General features: G+C 36.1%; 1 protein-coding gene across 1 annotated transcript in view; it reads right to left on the reverse strand.

Annotated features, from left to right (window-relative positions):
• Positions 1–2,429: 2,429 nt before the first annotated feature.
• The window catches only part of LOC104867513 (zinc finger protein 420), a 107,547-nt gene continuing 93,337 nt past the window's right edge, over positions 2,430–16,639 (reverse strand). Inside the window, exons 2-5 of the mRNA XM_010631908.3 lie at positions 15,056–15,111; positions 12,795–12,921; positions 12,155–12,250; positions 2,430–4,372 (exon numbers count right to left, since the gene is read on the reverse strand). Coding sequence (XP_010630210.1) covers positions 2,799–4,372; positions 12,155–12,250; positions 12,795–12,921; positions 15,056–15,088 — 1,830 coding nt within the window. The 5' untranslated portion in view covers positions 15,089–15,111 and the 3' untranslated portion in view covers positions 2,430–2,798. The remainder of the gene's footprint in view (positions 4,373–12,154; positions 12,251–12,794; positions 12,922–15,055; positions 15,112–16,639) is intronic.

The following is a 16,639-nucleotide window of genomic DNA, read 5'->3' on the forward strand; positions in this document are numbered from 1 at the left end:
AGGAGGATCACAAGTTCATACCTACCCTGGACAAATATAGTAAGACCCTGTCTCAAAACAAAAAATAGAAAAGGACTTGGGATTAATTCAGTGCGAAGGCCCTGGGTTCAATCCCCAGTACAAAAAATGTAGAAGGCTATACACTCATCTGACTCAAAAGAAAAATGGTAAAATATAACACACCAATACATGAACAAAATAAAAGAATAAATTTAGTTAAGTAGCAACTGTGAAATAAATACACAGATAAATAGGCAGACAGACAATTATCTTGACTCAAGAGTCAATATAATTCAAAAGGAGCCTTCTCTGGCACACTCATCTCTTCCAGCAGTTTTTTCTTCTTTAAGTTTAACTCTCTTACATGACATATATTTCACTTATCTTTTTTTATGGTCTGTCCTCCTCATTAGAAATTAGGTCTATGAGCCGGGTGTGGTGGCACACACCTGTAATCCCAGCACTCGGGAGGCTGAGGCAGGAGAATTGCTATGAGTTTGAGACCAGCCTGGGGTAAATAGTGAGTTCCAGGCCAGTCTCAACTACATAGTGAGACCCTGTCTCAAACAAACAAACAAACAAACAAACAAACAAAAACAAAATAAAGAAAAAAGAAATTAGGTCTATGGAGGTAGGGATTTTTGTCTGTTTGGTTTACTGATGTATTTCCATTGCCTAGATTAGAATAAAGTCTGGCACACAGTGACAATACTAAAATTTTGGAGGATATATGCATTCTCTTCATATGCACTCACGTGTGCACACACACACACACACACACAAATCTCTAATTTGTTCTAATAACAAAATATAAATAAAGTATAAATTTCCAATAATGCTAAAAAATCAGGTCACTATATCACAACAGACTGGTTTGAATAATTTCATATAAACAAAATTTAATGCTTCATCATGAGAAGAAATATCTGATTGCAAAATACAAACACTTAAGTTAAAGCCATGGGCAAAAAATATTTTTATCAACATTACAAGTGAAACTTATCTGTAAAACCAGAGACTCAACCAGAGGTTTGGGGTGATGTCACCCTGGAGAAAGAAATCAGCTGCCACTCTTAAATTAGAAATCAATTAGTGAGTAACTCAGACTTTGTACTGGTCTGAGTCATTCTTCTTCCTTTAGGCCTAGTAAGTTTACTATGCTTTGGAAAACTTTCCCAAAATAAGTTGCTCTATATCTATAAATTATTAAAATAACTATTCATATACCTCCAGGAAATGTAAGAATAAAGAAATGATGATCAAAGTCAAACTTACAACATTAATCCATTTTAGATTAGATGTAATATGTTTGGTAGTGTTTTATAATCCTGTTTCTTTTCAAAGTCTAAAGTAGTGAATCACACTAAATATTTTAAGTTGGATCATTCTTTTGTTTTGTTTTGTACCTGGGATTGAACTTGGAACCTCGTGCTTGCGGGGCAGGCACTGGCATCACTGAGCTAAATCCTTGGCCCAAGTTGGCTCAATATTTTTTTCTGCCAACAATGATTACCATCTCTAGTTCCAAAGTTATCCATAAACTTCTTAAACCAAGTTTGTAGCCCAACAACAAAAACAAACCTCCTTTACAGTACTGCATTAAATTCTGTCACAAATATAGTTAAACCATGTTGAAAGAAGAAAATTCTTTTCAAATGAAGAATTATTCATTAAACTGAGGAAGATAATTTTCTTAGATTCCAGCCTGTCTTTTCAGGACTAAGGTGTGAGTCATTGCCAAAATGACTTTAGCCCCTAAAAAGAAACTCATTAAGGAATTTTACTAGGTGAATTTTAAAGCATTTGTCCTTAATGTGAAACAGACTAATACACACTTAATTAATTTTTATCAGCAAATAAAATGTAATAATCCTCTCAACTTTATGAACACTGTGTACTCAACTTTCATAATCATAATGTTTTCCTTTAGATAACTATGCCATGTAAATGATTAAGGACTTCTCAAATGTATAGCAAATATACTCTAGTTTCAAGAAGTAAAACTAATTCAAATTAACTTAAGCAAAGAAAAAAAAAGGAAATTTATTGGATCACAGAAATGGAAAAGGAGAGTCGAGACACCATGCATGGCTGAATCCAGATTAAACAATGTCATAGATCTCTGTCATCTCCATTTTCCTCTGTTAGATTTCTTTTGAAAGGCTTTCTGCATTGGGTGGCACAAAACTACCGGTAAGTTTTTAATCCTACAGACTCTTCAAAACTTGCAATTCCAAAATTTTTTTTAAAAAATCTTAGTTGACATAATAATAACCATAAAGAAATCTATTGGTCCACTTATGGCCATTTGGTGATCTTTTTTTTTTTTTTCTTCAGTCCTATGGATTGAATCCAGGCCTTCCTACTGAGCTATGTCTTCAGTATTCCTTTTTGTTATTTTGAAATATGGTCTTGCTAGGTTGGCAAGTTGCCCAGGCTGGGCTGAAACTTGTAATCCTCCTGCCTCAGCCTCCCAGAGTGCTGAGATTATAGGCATCCACCACAGTGCATAGCTGTCAATCTTTTACTAACTAGTAGTTTGAGGGAAAATAATTGCTAGCTTGTGACTAATCCGGTGCTGGTTCAACTTCATCAGAATCATATGCACTGAGAGTGGTTAAGGTAGATACAGAATAGATCAAAAAGCAACAGATGTCTATTACTCAGGTCATTTCAAATATGGTATGATCATGAAATGAAGGCTTTTCTATATGTATTACATTTGTAGAATTACTAACCAAACAATTCACTGATACTCATAAGGACTGAATGGTGACTAAATGTTTTCTTTCTTATAATCAGAGGGTTTCTCTATTATGAATTCTCTGATGTCGTCTAAGAGCTGAGGCACAGCTAAAATTATTCCCACACTCGTTACATTTATAGGGGTTCTCTCCCATGTGAATTCTCTGATGTAGCCTAAGGGATAAGATCTGATGGAAAGCTTTCCCACATTCATTACATTCATAAGGTTTCTCTCCTGTATGAATCCTCTGATGCTGGTTAAGGTATGAGCCACAACTGAAGGCCTTCCCACATTTGTTACATTCATAGGGTTTCTCTCCAGCATGACTTCTCTTATGGTGAATTAGAACTAAAGCATCGCTGAAGGCTTTCCCACATTTACTGCATTCAAATGGTCTTTCTCCAGTATGAATTCTATGATGTCGATTAAGTTGTGAGTCAGTCCTAAAAAACTTCCCACATTTCATGCATTCATAGGGCTTTTCTCCAGTGTGTATTCTCTGATGTTGATTAAGGTGTGAGCGATAGCCAAAAGTCTTCCCACATTCATTACACTTGAAGGGTTTTTCTCCTGTGTGAATTCTCTGATGAAGAGTAAGGGCTATTCGTCTGCTGAAGGCCTTTCCACACTGATTACATTCATAGGGTTTCTCTCCAGTGTGAATCCTCTGGTGTTGATTAAGGTGTGCACTTTGTCTGAAGGCTTTGTTACATTCCTTACATTCATATGGTTTCTCTCCTGTGTGGATTCTCTTATGTTCAATAAGGAAAGCATAACGGCTAAAAGCCTTCCCACACTCATTGCATGCAAAGGGTTTCTCTCCAGTGTGGATTCTCTGATGTTGAGCGAGGTGTGCACTCTGTCTGAAGGCTTTGTTACATTCCTTACATTCATATGGTTTCTCTCCATTATGAGTTCTTTGATGTTCACTGAGAAAGAAGTCATGGCTAAAGGCTTTTCCACAGTCATTGCATGCATATGGTTTTCCTCCACTGTGAATTCTCTGAGGTTGAGTAAAGAATGAGTAACAGGTAAAGGCATCCCTAAATCCATCATAGTCATGGGGTAATTTTCCAAAATTACTGGTTGGATGTTGAGTAAGTAATGAGTGGAAACTCAAGAGATCTGAAAAATCAGTACTCTCGTAAGGTATCTCTCCAGAAGGAATTCTTATATCTTTGCTATACTGTGTACTCCGACTGAGTTCTTCACACTCAGTACCTATCAAAGATTCCTTCTCAGCATGGAGTCTTTCATACTCAATTACAACTGAATTTTGAGAGAAGATCTTATCATCAATATCAAATTTATGAACTTGCTTTACTATGGGAGCTCTCTGTTGTGTTAAAAAGGCTGACTCCAGGGGGAAGCTTCTCCTAGAATTACTATATTCATTATGTCTTTTCCCAATAGAGATGTCCTTAAGAGTTGTTGCTTGCCTGAAATGTCTTTCCTGATTTCCCTGCTGCCATGCAAATTCACCCTCATATTTCCAGGCTTCTCTGAAATTGGAGCACTGAAGCCCATGGCTTTGGATACTTTCCATTACCATCCCCTTGGATATTTCTTCTTCATCAGTGAACCATTTTGAGGACAATTCCTTCATTTCACACCAAGATTCCCAGTCTGAAAAATATCAAGAAAGCAGATGTCCCCTTTATTCTTTTACTAAAAGAAAAAAACTGTTATCGGTTGAAGAATTTAACTGCAGTAAAGAAGAGAAGAAAGTACATGATTCTAACATCTCCCAAATATGGCTGTGCAATATGAACAAAACACAAAGAATGAAGATAGCTGATGAATGAAGGTGTGTGTGTACTGGTGACAGAGAATTGACAGGTAAAACAGTTAAAATGTAGGACATAAGAGGAATACAAAGCTAAATACCAATAAGGTAAGTTACTAAGAATGATTAAATCATAATTAGCTTTCCTGCCTCTAGTCTTAAAGACTCTAGACCATCCTGCACTGGTATTCATAAAAGTCAAAGCCTTATGAGGGCAAGAATTGGCATCTACTATTTTTTTCTTAACACTGCATCAAGTGCCTAGGATGACGACAGTATTTTTATGAATGAATGGATACTGTCAGATTAATATAATGCTTTTTCCACTAATGCCACTCAACCATTTTAAAGATTTTGTCAGGGTAAAGAAATAAATTGGTTTTTTTTTGTTAGGGTTTAGAAGAAATATGAAAGTCAGAATTTCTCAGAGCAGACATTTGACATTTTCAGTAGATGATTTTGGTTGGGGCAAGGTAAAAAGAAAAAAATTAAAAATAAACTCAAAAATGAAGAAAATGAGAAAGTCCTTTTTGAGTCACATCACAATAATAAGACAATATATTAAAATACAATAGCTAATTACCATGTGCCCAGGGCCTAACAGAGCTAAAAGTGAGTCGAGACAATGTTCTTCTCTCTTTTTAAACTCTAAGAATTAGGGATGTATGTGCAATGATTCAATATGGTAGATAATGAAAGACTAGCTAATATGATATAGACTGCTGTTTGTAGAAATGTCAGGAAAAAAAGAGATCAAAACTTAATCGCTTATATATGGAATAATTCCTTGAGAATATAACCTTGGCTTTTAAAAGCTATGATCAAGCTTACACAATACAATAAATATTTCAATAACAGAACCATTTTCAAGTCCGGATGTAGTTAAGTATTATTTTAGAATTGCATACTTCAGCTCTTTCCAGTTAATTCGATTAGAATTTTTTTCTAACAATTCCCATCTGCTGAAAAGGAAAACGCCCTCCATACTCAGCACAAAATTGAAAAGCAATGAACAGATTACATATTTGTATCGTTCTTTCAAATATTCTTTTCACCCAAGGAAAGCCCTGTTCTTGTCAGTTCTTCCCATGCACAGCCTTGGATTCTCTTACTTGGGCCCCTATCTAAACCTAGTGCTAAGTGGGCTTTGTTCATTTAGCTTCCCATTTGGTCCATACTGTTATTCACTGTTGTTTGTTTTTTTTGAGACAGAGTCTGACCTTGAACTCACTATGTAGCCCAGCCTGATCTTGAACTCCTAGTGACCCTCCTGCCTCAGCCTCCCAAGTGCTGGGATTACATGTGTGCACCACCACACCTGGCTGTTGTTAGTCTTCTTGCCACTCTCCCAGACCTCCTTGAATCTATCATCCAGGGCCACTATATTCCCTCTTACCAAGTAAAAATATTTTTCTATTGTAAGCAAATGGCAAGTTTATGTAATATCCAATGTAATGTCAAATAAAAGAAGCCTAATTGGAGAGATTATAGCTATTTTCCTACCTGAGGGATCTTAAGGTGTTTGGAGCTCCAACTACTTTCATTAAAAACAAACAAACAAATAAAAACAAGCAAGTGAATACTGTAGGGAAAGGAATTCCACATGGGGAAGTAGCCTAGATAAAGTATAGAACTGGGGAAATTTATTGTGCAGTAGAAGACATACTCACCACGGGAGTAGAGAAAATACTTATAAGTTAATGGTATCATAATGACATTCAGCAAAAACAAAAAGAAAATTCACTATACAGGTAACCAAGGAGAAAAGCAAAATTATCCAAGCAAAGTAGAGGAGAGCCAAATGAACATTCATATGGCTCAGTGAAAACAACATAGGTTTTATGGTCAGACAAATGTAGGTTTGAATCCTAACTCTGCATATAGGTAGCCAGTTATTCCACCATTAATAAACTGATTAACCTACCTCTTGGGCCTCAGTTTTCTGTTTGGCAAAATCAGGTTACTTTGCAAGTATAATACAAAAAGAAGAGAATATATTTGTAACACACCTAGAAGCATCTGGCTCATTATAGATACTCATTGATACTTACCATAAAATAATCTATACTCTTTAAGTGATTCTTGCAGCCACGTTACTAGTATGCTTAGATATTATTACATCCATGTCTGAACATAAGATTATGTAATTGGTTGTTAAGTGATAAGACAAAAAACAAGAAAGGTTAAAACAGTAAACAGTTAGGCCGAGCACGGTGGCGCATGCCTGTAATCCCAGCACTTGGGAGGCTGAGGCAGGAGGATCGCTGTGAGTTCAAAACCAGCCTGGGCTACATAGTGAGTTCCAGGTCAGTCTCAACTATACAGTGAGACCCTGTCTCAAAAAAAAAAAAAAAACACCAAACAAACAAACAAAAAAACCCCAATAAACAGTTTGAGGTTAAAACAGATCCAGGCAATGTATCTGATATCAGAGACATGTAATTTCCAACTGATTATATCCTACAACTGGATAGAAGTTAGATGGCAAGCTATAATCAACTCTGTAATCCAATCAGAATGTAGGGTGTTCTATGATGTCAGATGTAGGGTGTTCTATGAAGAAGAAAAGGTCTCATTACACTGTGGATATTCCCACATGCTGAACTGGTGAGGTACAGATAAATGGATAAATATACAGTCAGCCCTCTGTATCTGCCAATTCAGCATCCAATGATTCAACCCAGTAAGGATAAAAAATGTTGGGAAAAAAATGACATTTGTATTAAATATGCATATGCTGTTTCCTGTCATTTTCCCTTAAACTATAGAGTTTAACAAACATTTACATAGTATTTACATCATATTAGATATGAAAAGTAATACAGAGATACTATAACATTTTATATAAGAAACTTAAGTTTCTGTGAATTTTGGCACTACCAGAGACCTGGCTAAAAACCCTGCAGATACTGAGGGTCAACTTTACTAATAAAGTAAGTTATCATTAGATTACTAGCATTAAACCCAGGAGATTCTAGAAGGAAGTCTAGAGGAAAAAAATCCAGGACCTATAGGGAAATCTCAAGAAGAAAGGAGGTTTACTGCTAATGCCCAAATTATGTTCCAATGAATAGGCTGACCAATGACACAAACTTACAGATTGGATCACCTCTTTTAAAAGACTGTACATATAGAGCTATGCTATCCAATATAGTAGCTACTAACTATACGTGGCAATTTGTTTAAATTAATTAAAATAAAAAATTAGTCTTCAATCACACTAACCAATTTTAAGTGCTAAAGCCAAATGTGGCTAGTAGCTTCTGTACTGAGAAGCACAAATACTGATTACTTCCATCATCACATTCTATTAGACAGTACTGGATAAAGATCCAAGTTAATGTGACAAAGATTTTATAGTTAAAGACAGAAAAGCAGGAACAGGAGTCAATTACTGGAAAAAAATCAGAAAAGTGTTTTGAAAAAAAAAACCAGATAGTAGTCAGAATGATCTTATACGTTTTAGTAAGCTGAGGAATATGAAAATTAAGAAAAGTCCCTAGATTAATCAGACCAGAAGGGCAGAAGACAGATTGTAAATGGTAAAACAATGGAAGAAAATCTGAAGTAAAGGCAATGAGTGCATATTATGACAGACATATAAAGTAACTGGAAGAGAGAAGGTAGTATGGTTTATAGAAACTCTAAAAGCATCCTAAAATATATTATGAAACAAATGAATATAAAATATAACTGCACCAAAAGAAAAAGGAATATACCATATACATACTTTTTAAATGCATATGTTAATGTATATCAGGTCAGTTTCAGTCAGAATTCCATAAGGATTTTACATCTGAACTTAGAAAATTTAAAAAGGTGATTCAAGTAAAGAACAAAAATCAGATGAACTTAGAAAATTATTCAAGAACACATGGAAAATAATGATCAATAATGTAAAAAATTCTAAAGAAAAAAGAAGAACCAATAGTGTGACCCAAGACCTTACATTTTATGCCTTCCTTCAATCAAAATCTTGGTGAAGCCGATATAGTAAAATATGCCTATAGTCCCTGTACTCTAGGAGGCTGAGGCAGGAGGACTGAAAGTTTGAGCCCAGAATGGACAATGTGGTGACTTAGCAAAACTCCATCTCAAGAAGTAAAAAGGGCTAGGGATATAGTTCAGTACAAAGGCTCTGAGTTTAATCTTCAGTATCACACCAAAAGTCAAGAGAAATATCAAGAGAAACACACTTGATGCAGATATACTGCTAGGGGGATTGTACAGCCTAAGTTCAGTGCTCAGTGCTGGTAAAAATACTTCTCAGATGCAGAGGTGAACAGAGCGAGGAGCAGCATAAACACTCGAACCACACTGGGTAGAAGGAAATGTCTCGGGGAGAATACATGGGAGGATTTCCATATCAGTCTGATTTGTCTGGGTGCTGCAGCTGAGGGCTGCTCCTTAACGTCTTTTCTTTTAAACAGAAATAAAAATATCCAAGCATAAGGTATAATGTATAAGGCAGAAAGATTTATAGTGTCTATAGGGTGTATATATCATGTAAGAGAGAAGATACACATATATCTGTGCATTTGTGCCAAAGAAACATAAAAAACATAAACCTGAAACTAAAGAGATTAATAATCAACAAGGAGTAGGAGGGAAAGAGGTAGGAAGAAGTAGAGAACAGAAATACAAGAGTGGAAATCAGGAGGAAGCATCATATTTTTGAGGATGTATTTCTAAAATTTTATTTTATGAAAAATAAAATAATTTCATAATCAAAAAAGAAATTAACAATAGTTGTTACACTGTTAATCATTATCTTTAAAGTAGTTACTCAGAGTACAAGACATAAACCAAAAAAGATTCTTATAAAAAAGAAACAATAGCACAAATCTTTTTTTTTCAAAGAGCTAAAATAAACTAGTAGTATAAGTAAAACAAACTAGCAAATACGTTGAAATATTTTAAAACAACAGAATTTGTAGTTTGAGGAGGTATTTTTACTTTCTGAGAATATATTTTGTACAGCTATGATACTTAGAAGCAAGAAGTGTTGCAGATACCCCAAAAATAACAAAACACACCAGCACTTATCAGAGACCCAAAATGGAATACAAACAGTAACAAATGGGCCTAAAAGAATCTAACCTAAGTAATTTTACAAATAGTACAAAGTGCTGAATACATAGAACTTGATACTGTAAGACTGAAGACAAAAAGAACCTTACAAGGCCGGGGATTTGGCTCAGTGGTTCTGCCGCCTGCCTTGCAAGCTCAAGGGCCCAAGTTCAAGCCCCAGCACCAAAAAAAAAAAAAAGAACCTTCCACAAATATTAGAACCTAGTTAGTAAATCTGTATGTCACAGAGGACTAAGCTAAACCACATACATACATACATATAAAATAGGAATATTAAAATGAGCAAACAAACACATTGCTTCTCACTGTCAGAAAAAGACATTACAAATTCGAGAAAGGCTCAACAAATCCTGTGAATCAAGAGTAGAATGAAGTTATTTATATAAATGAAGAGTTTAATATATAACATTACAGAGGCAGAAATGAATATAGGAGAGTGTATGCATGTGTTTACGTATATTTCCTGGCTCTATCTGATGTGAAGACCAGAAAGTAACAATATCCCTGTAGCAATGAGCACACCTAGCATCCAGACTTATCTTTCTAAATACCATTTCCCAATATAGGAACAAGGGTACTTGGAGAAGTGGTTGATTCAAGGCTTGAACAAGAAAAGCAAGATGAACCTGGTATACTCTGGAGGGCCAGAAGGAAGGAAGTGCTCAAAAACTAGATGGGGATGTGAAAAGGTCAAAGAAACCAACATAAAGGAGATCACGATGATCAAAGCAGGAACATTCTGAGCAACAAAATAATGATTCACTGGATTTACCTCATAGAAAAGAATCCATATATAACACATAAATTAATGGGAGAAAAGGAACAGTTCTTCCCTACATAATAATCCTAATTAATATATGGAAAAAAACAGAGAAATAGAAAAATCAGCATTAGGTCAACACCACAGTAATAACTGTTGCAGATAAGATACACCAATGGATGTTAAAATTAGTGGGCAAATTAATAACAAACTGAATAGTCACAAATTATATCTCCCAAGATATTTATTAATAACAAGTACAGCCATGAATGGTGGCACACCCTTGTAAATCCCACCACTTGGGAGGCCGAGGCAGGAGGATTGCCATGAGTTTGAGGTCAGCCTTGGCTACACAATGAGTTCAAGGTTAGCCTGAACTACAACAGAAGACCCTGTTTAAAAAAAAAAAACAAAAAAAAACCTAACTTACAATGGAGAAATCAAGCAGATGTTACCTTCACTAAGTAAAGCAAAGTTAGTGTTACTGATAATCAGATACCAACATTATGAATCCTTTAGTATGGTATACTGCAATGGAGGTAACATATTTTTGGCATTCTGTTAAAAAATGCATTATCTCAATCTAATCATAAAAATCATCAAGATAAACTCAAATTGAGTAAAAGTAGACATAATGGCAATCAAACATAATGGACATCAGACATAATGGGCATCAGAAGACTACAGGAAAGGCTTCTCCACGATGAAATCAATAGATTACTTGCTGCATCTAAGTGTCTTAAGAGATTTAGACATTAATAGAGAGTTGGGAACTGAATTAGGGATATGTATATAGAAAATTAAGCCACAAGCCCAAATAAACAAAACGTCCAGATCATTATTAATTCTGGGGAAAATAAAAGTTATAAAACCAGATTTGGTGGTACACACTGTAACTCCAGGACTCTGGGTTAAAGCAAGTGGATTCCAAGTTTGAGCTTAGCCTGGGCAATGTAGCAATTTAGCAAGACAGTGTATCCAAAAAAAATTTTTTTAAAGAGCTAGGTATATAGCTCAGTGTGGAGGTCATGGGTTCAAATCCCACTATTACCAAAAAAAGTTATAAAACATAATCACGATACATGCACAGCATGGCTCAGACTAACAATAAATAGTCATAATAATCTAAATACTGAATGGCAATTCAATCAAAATTATGATATTGAAAGGTAGAAGGGTGGGAAATGTTTGGATTTGTGTGTGTACATACATGTGTTGGGTTCAGGGTAAGAAGGTGTTGATCCTTATTTTCTTAGTATGAAGATACAGGATAAGAACTAAGCTTGAAAAAAATCAAGAAATAATAACATCAAACACTTTTAGACATGTGAGAAAACACCAAAAGAATATACAAAAGAAAACAAATACCTCCAGAGAGGCAAACGGAAAACAGGGCAACAAAATTCCTCTTTTAAGGAAAAGAGCCTTGTAAAACTACTAAATTACTTAAACAATGTGCATGCATAAGCTTAATAGTAATTTTAATAAAATTAAAAGCTCTACAAAGAAATATATACATATATATATAAAATGGGAAAAAACTTCAAAGGATTGAGACTTGAGTTATAGGTAGAAGATTAGAGAATATAATTTGCCAGAAATATAATTTGATAAAATGGGGAAAGGGATCCCTGGATGAAAGCAAAGTTTCTTGGGAAGCACATGCTAAAGAGATTTCAGGTGCCACCTGAATGAAGCTCAGGGCAGCCTCCTCATGACCACACAAGTGGGCTCCTCACAGTGGCCCTCCCTGCCCAGTGATCTCACTCACCTGCACAGGGACCATGTGACATCTCTCTTCGCACCATCCAAGGCTCCTTCCCTTGCTCCAATAAGGAGATCATGTTGGGCTTAGAAATGGAGAGTCCTATTTACAGGGGAAGAAAAATGAAAGCAAGACACAGACAGACAGCTAGAGAAATCAATATGCTACAGGTGTTCAGGTCCCATACCCCTTGATCATCAGGCAAGAAAGATGGAATGATGCTTGAATGGAGGATAAAGTAGATGAAGTTTCTTCCACTGGAGTGATTCTTAAAGTGCTAGAGCAACAATAGCCTCACCTAGGCATTAAATTAAAATGCAGATTCCCAGTTCTCTATCCAGACCTACTGAATCAGAAAACACAGGGGCTCTGAAACTTTAATAATAAACATCAAGATCCTTTGGAGGGCTTTTTAAAACCCATACTAATGGGCCCATTCCCAAATTTTGTAGATCTAGACTGGGGCTCCATAATTTACATTTTAACAAATTCCCACATGTTGATGCTGCCATTCTAAACCATCATTCTCTAGTGAAGAGGAGGTAGACATTCAAAGAAGCACTTGTGAGATGCTCTAGGTATCTCCAGTGGAGAAAGCAAAAATGACTCAGAGGGAAATTTTTGAATGGAAGAGAAATATCCTTACCAAGCCATACCAAGTTCCTGTAGTTCTCCAACATGACTTCTCTGTATAAATCCTTCTGAGATGGATCTAGCCATTCCCACTCCTCTTGAGAAAAGTTTAGAGCCACATCTCTGAAAGTCACCAACCCCTGAAATAAGATAAAAAGTATTGCTAATCAAGTGCTCAGATTCCCATATAGTTTCAGCAAAAAAAAAAAAAAAAAAAAAAGCTGAAATCTGACAGAGTCCAAAGCTGTCAATGACCCAAGGAAAGTAACTACTAGCAAACTATTACATATGCAGGTTTGTAAAATACTTTGAGAGAGGAGAAATATTAGAAACAGACCCATCTCTTAAAATTTTACATTTTTGTGAAAAAGATGTGTGTGTGTGTGTGTGTGTGTGTATACACACACAATTAGTTTATAGCATGAAAAATATATGAACAAGGGACAAATTTTATGTTATATATACTATGTATAAAGAAATTCTTGGGCTGTGGGTATAGCTCAGTGGTAGAATGCTTGCCTAGCATGCATGAGGCTGTGGATTTGATTCCCAGCACCACAAAATAGGGAAAGAGAGAGGGAGAGGCTGAAAGGGACGGGAGAAGCAGGGGAAGGCGAGGGAGGAAACAAAGAAACAAAAAGGAAACAAATTATCATGCAGAGAATTCCATTAAATTTCCCAAACTGGGATATTACTGGGATACGGGTAGAACAGAGTAGTGAAGAAAAGCCCTGAATTGAGCTTTTACCAAAAAGCTATAAAATGAAATTTAGACTCTATATGTGAGGAGAAATGTCTAGAAATGTACCCTGAAGAATAATGAAGAACACATGAGAAGATTTCAAAAGAATTTTTCTTAGCAGATTATACAAAATCTGAAAAAAAACGTACATCTCAAAAAACATCTTAGTCTGCAGCAACAAACTATAAGCTGTATAAAGGGAAGCATATGTGTGTTTTAAGCTGATGTATATCCAAGGTTGATTACAAAAGTTACCACACATACATAAATATTTGTTATTTGTGAGTGAATATAACGTGGTTTCATCTAGGTGTGGTAGCACATGCCTGTAATCCTAGCACTCTGGGAGGCTGAAGCAACAGGACTACAAGTTTGAGCCCAGCCTAGTAAGACCCTGCCTCAAAATAAAAAATAAAAAGGTCTGGGCCTGGGATTTAGCTCAGTGGTTCTGCCACCTGCCTCACAAGCACAAGGTCCCAAGTTTGATCCCTGGTACCCAAACAAAAAAACAAACAAACAAAAAATAAATTAAAAAGTCTGATGATGTAGTTCAATACAAAGGCCCTAAGCTTCATCTCCAGTACCACCACCAAAAGGGGGGAGCCTTTCTATAAAATATTCATTTGAAGGAAAAGTACTCAATGCTTCAAAATGATAGTATTCCAGTTTGCAGAGTATGTACTCAGTTTTCATAAGAAAACCCAACAAAACATCAAATATGGTTATTCTACATTGTACAAATAATGAAAAATGTGTCCTGGAGGGAAAAAAAAACCACAATGTTATATAACCACAATGTTATATAACTTCTACATGCCCCTCTTCTCTTCCTGTGTCCTATGAGGCTGACATATATTGACTACATCAATCAACTCCTTTGCCCCACGCTATTTTCATTTGGGTTCAGCCCCATGAAAGAGATGGGAGGGAGGTGAATAAAGCAATATATTTATTCCCCTTGGATTCATCCCTGAAGCACTACCCTGGGTGGTCCCTGTTTTCAGTCATAGCTTACACTGTCAGCCAGTGTCTCTCCCTCTAGCCCTCCGTCTAGTTCAGGCCTACCCTCAGTAAGGATCTCTGCTCTTATGAGCCCCAGGGCACAGCACTGTTCTTTATAGCTTCTCTATATCCTGATATCTCAAATATAATCCTTTGAGTTTCCTGATGGAACCGTGACATACATGTAGACTTCTAACATATACCTCAAAAGCACTCCAACACATCCCTAATCTCCTCTCCATATAACTACTTCATCATTACTTCTGTTTCTCAAACCACTAACAACTCCTCATTTCCATTTTGAACTTCATCATCCTCCTGCTACCCTACGTATTTACTGACCTAAACCTCTACTCATTCCTTCTGTTATTAAGGATAAAATCTATTCTCCCACCTAACTCCTCTCCTCTTACGTGGCTACTGGCTATATTATCCTAAGTCTAGACTCACTGTCTCCACTCTTCTTCTGGTCCAGAAGTCTTGAAAAATGAGGCGAAATGTATGAAAACAAAGTAAAAGCATCAACTTACCGGGGACATAACTTTACAAAGTCTAACAGCCATTCCTCCTTCCTTCTTCAGTTTCTCTTTTGGGAAGAACAAAATGTTGAGAAGGGAGACTTAAAGAAGAAAAAATGACATCCCAGTTCTACGTTCCTGGTGTGAGATTCACAGATACATCTATTGCCCTTTATGATCTCTATACCTTGCTAGGTGGGACAGTCTTACCTTTTCCAAGATGCGAATAAAAGCCCAATGCTGAACTAACCCTTGGAAGTCTTAAATTATATTAAGGACACATATCCCAAGTGCAAGAAAATCTAAAGTCTATCCTGTGGCCAACAAAGCAATCTATGATCTGGTCCCTGCCTATGCACTGACCTCATTTGCTTCTCTTTTCCCTTTGGTTCACTCCTCCTTGGTCACACGAGTCTCTGTATTAGTTCTTAAACACTGTGTACTCATCCTTCATGGCCATTGCTTTTGCTTTTCCTTCTATCTGGAAGGCTTTCCTCCTAGACACCCATCTGGCTCCCTCCCTAGGTCTATTCCTGTCTGTGTTCAGTTGTCACTACATTAGAGAGAGTTCCCCCCAAATTCTATCCAAACAGAACTCCCTTACAGTCACTCCCATTTTCCTTATCCTGATTTAGTTTTCTTCTTAGAGTTTTTTATCACTGACAATGTCACACACATATTTTTGTTTTTCTTAATATCTGAGAAAAATAGTATTTTTTTGGTTCACTAATGTAGTCTAGTGCTAGAGCAATGCCAGAACTACTGTATGTGCGAAAATACCAGCTAAATTAATAAATCTACAGTGTGTCCTGTAATATATACAGCAGTATTGTGCCTGTTGTTCACGCCATTGTCTCACACAATCCTCAAAAAATGCAAACATAAGTATTGTTATCACCATTTTACTGGTAAGTGAAATTGATGTTCAAGTTTAAACAACCAACTCAAAGTCATCAAAGTCCAGATAAAGTATGACTCAAAAATTATTCTTCTTCCAAGAAGCCACAATATCTGGATGGAAAATACTCAACAAAATTGAGGTCACATACTCCTTAAAAAAGGGATGGTAAACATTACTTTTACTACCACAGAGGAACGCAGTAATCCGAAAAACACTACCAAATTTTCACACTAAACTAACAGGCTGTGCAGCCTAAAATAAGTTGCTTGTCCTCTCAGAGCCAATGTTTTTTTCATTCTGAAAATGGGGATAGTTGTGGTTGACCTATAGCTCTGAATTCACAACCCATTAATTTGGGACTACACTGGATTTGCCAATTTAGTACTAGGAAAATTATTTCTTTAGCTCAATGCAGCTTAAGTGTCCATAAAAAGCCTCTGCAGGGGTTGAATGCATGGAAAAAAGGGTTGAAGGGGGGAAAAATAAGAATCAACATATGTAAAGGTACAAATCTTAAATGGTGAATGTCATTATATTGTATACCTAAAATGTACCAACAAAATTAGTTTTTTAAAAAAGCCTCTGCAATGAGCCAGGGATTTAGCTCAGTGGTTTGGTGGCCTGCCTTGCAAGCACAAGGACCCGAGTTCAATCCCCAGTACCAAAAAAAAAAAAAAAAAAAAAAAAAAAAAAAA

Source organism: Fukomys damarensis, unplaced genomic scaffold (genome assembly GCF_012274545.1).
Source record: "Fukomys damarensis isolate Sample0158 unplaced genomic scaffold, DMR_v1.0_HiC HiC_scaffold_19, whole genome shotgun sequence".
Classification (NCBI taxonomy): Eukaryota; Metazoa; Chordata; class Mammalia; order Rodentia; family Bathyergidae; genus Fukomys; species Fukomys damarensis.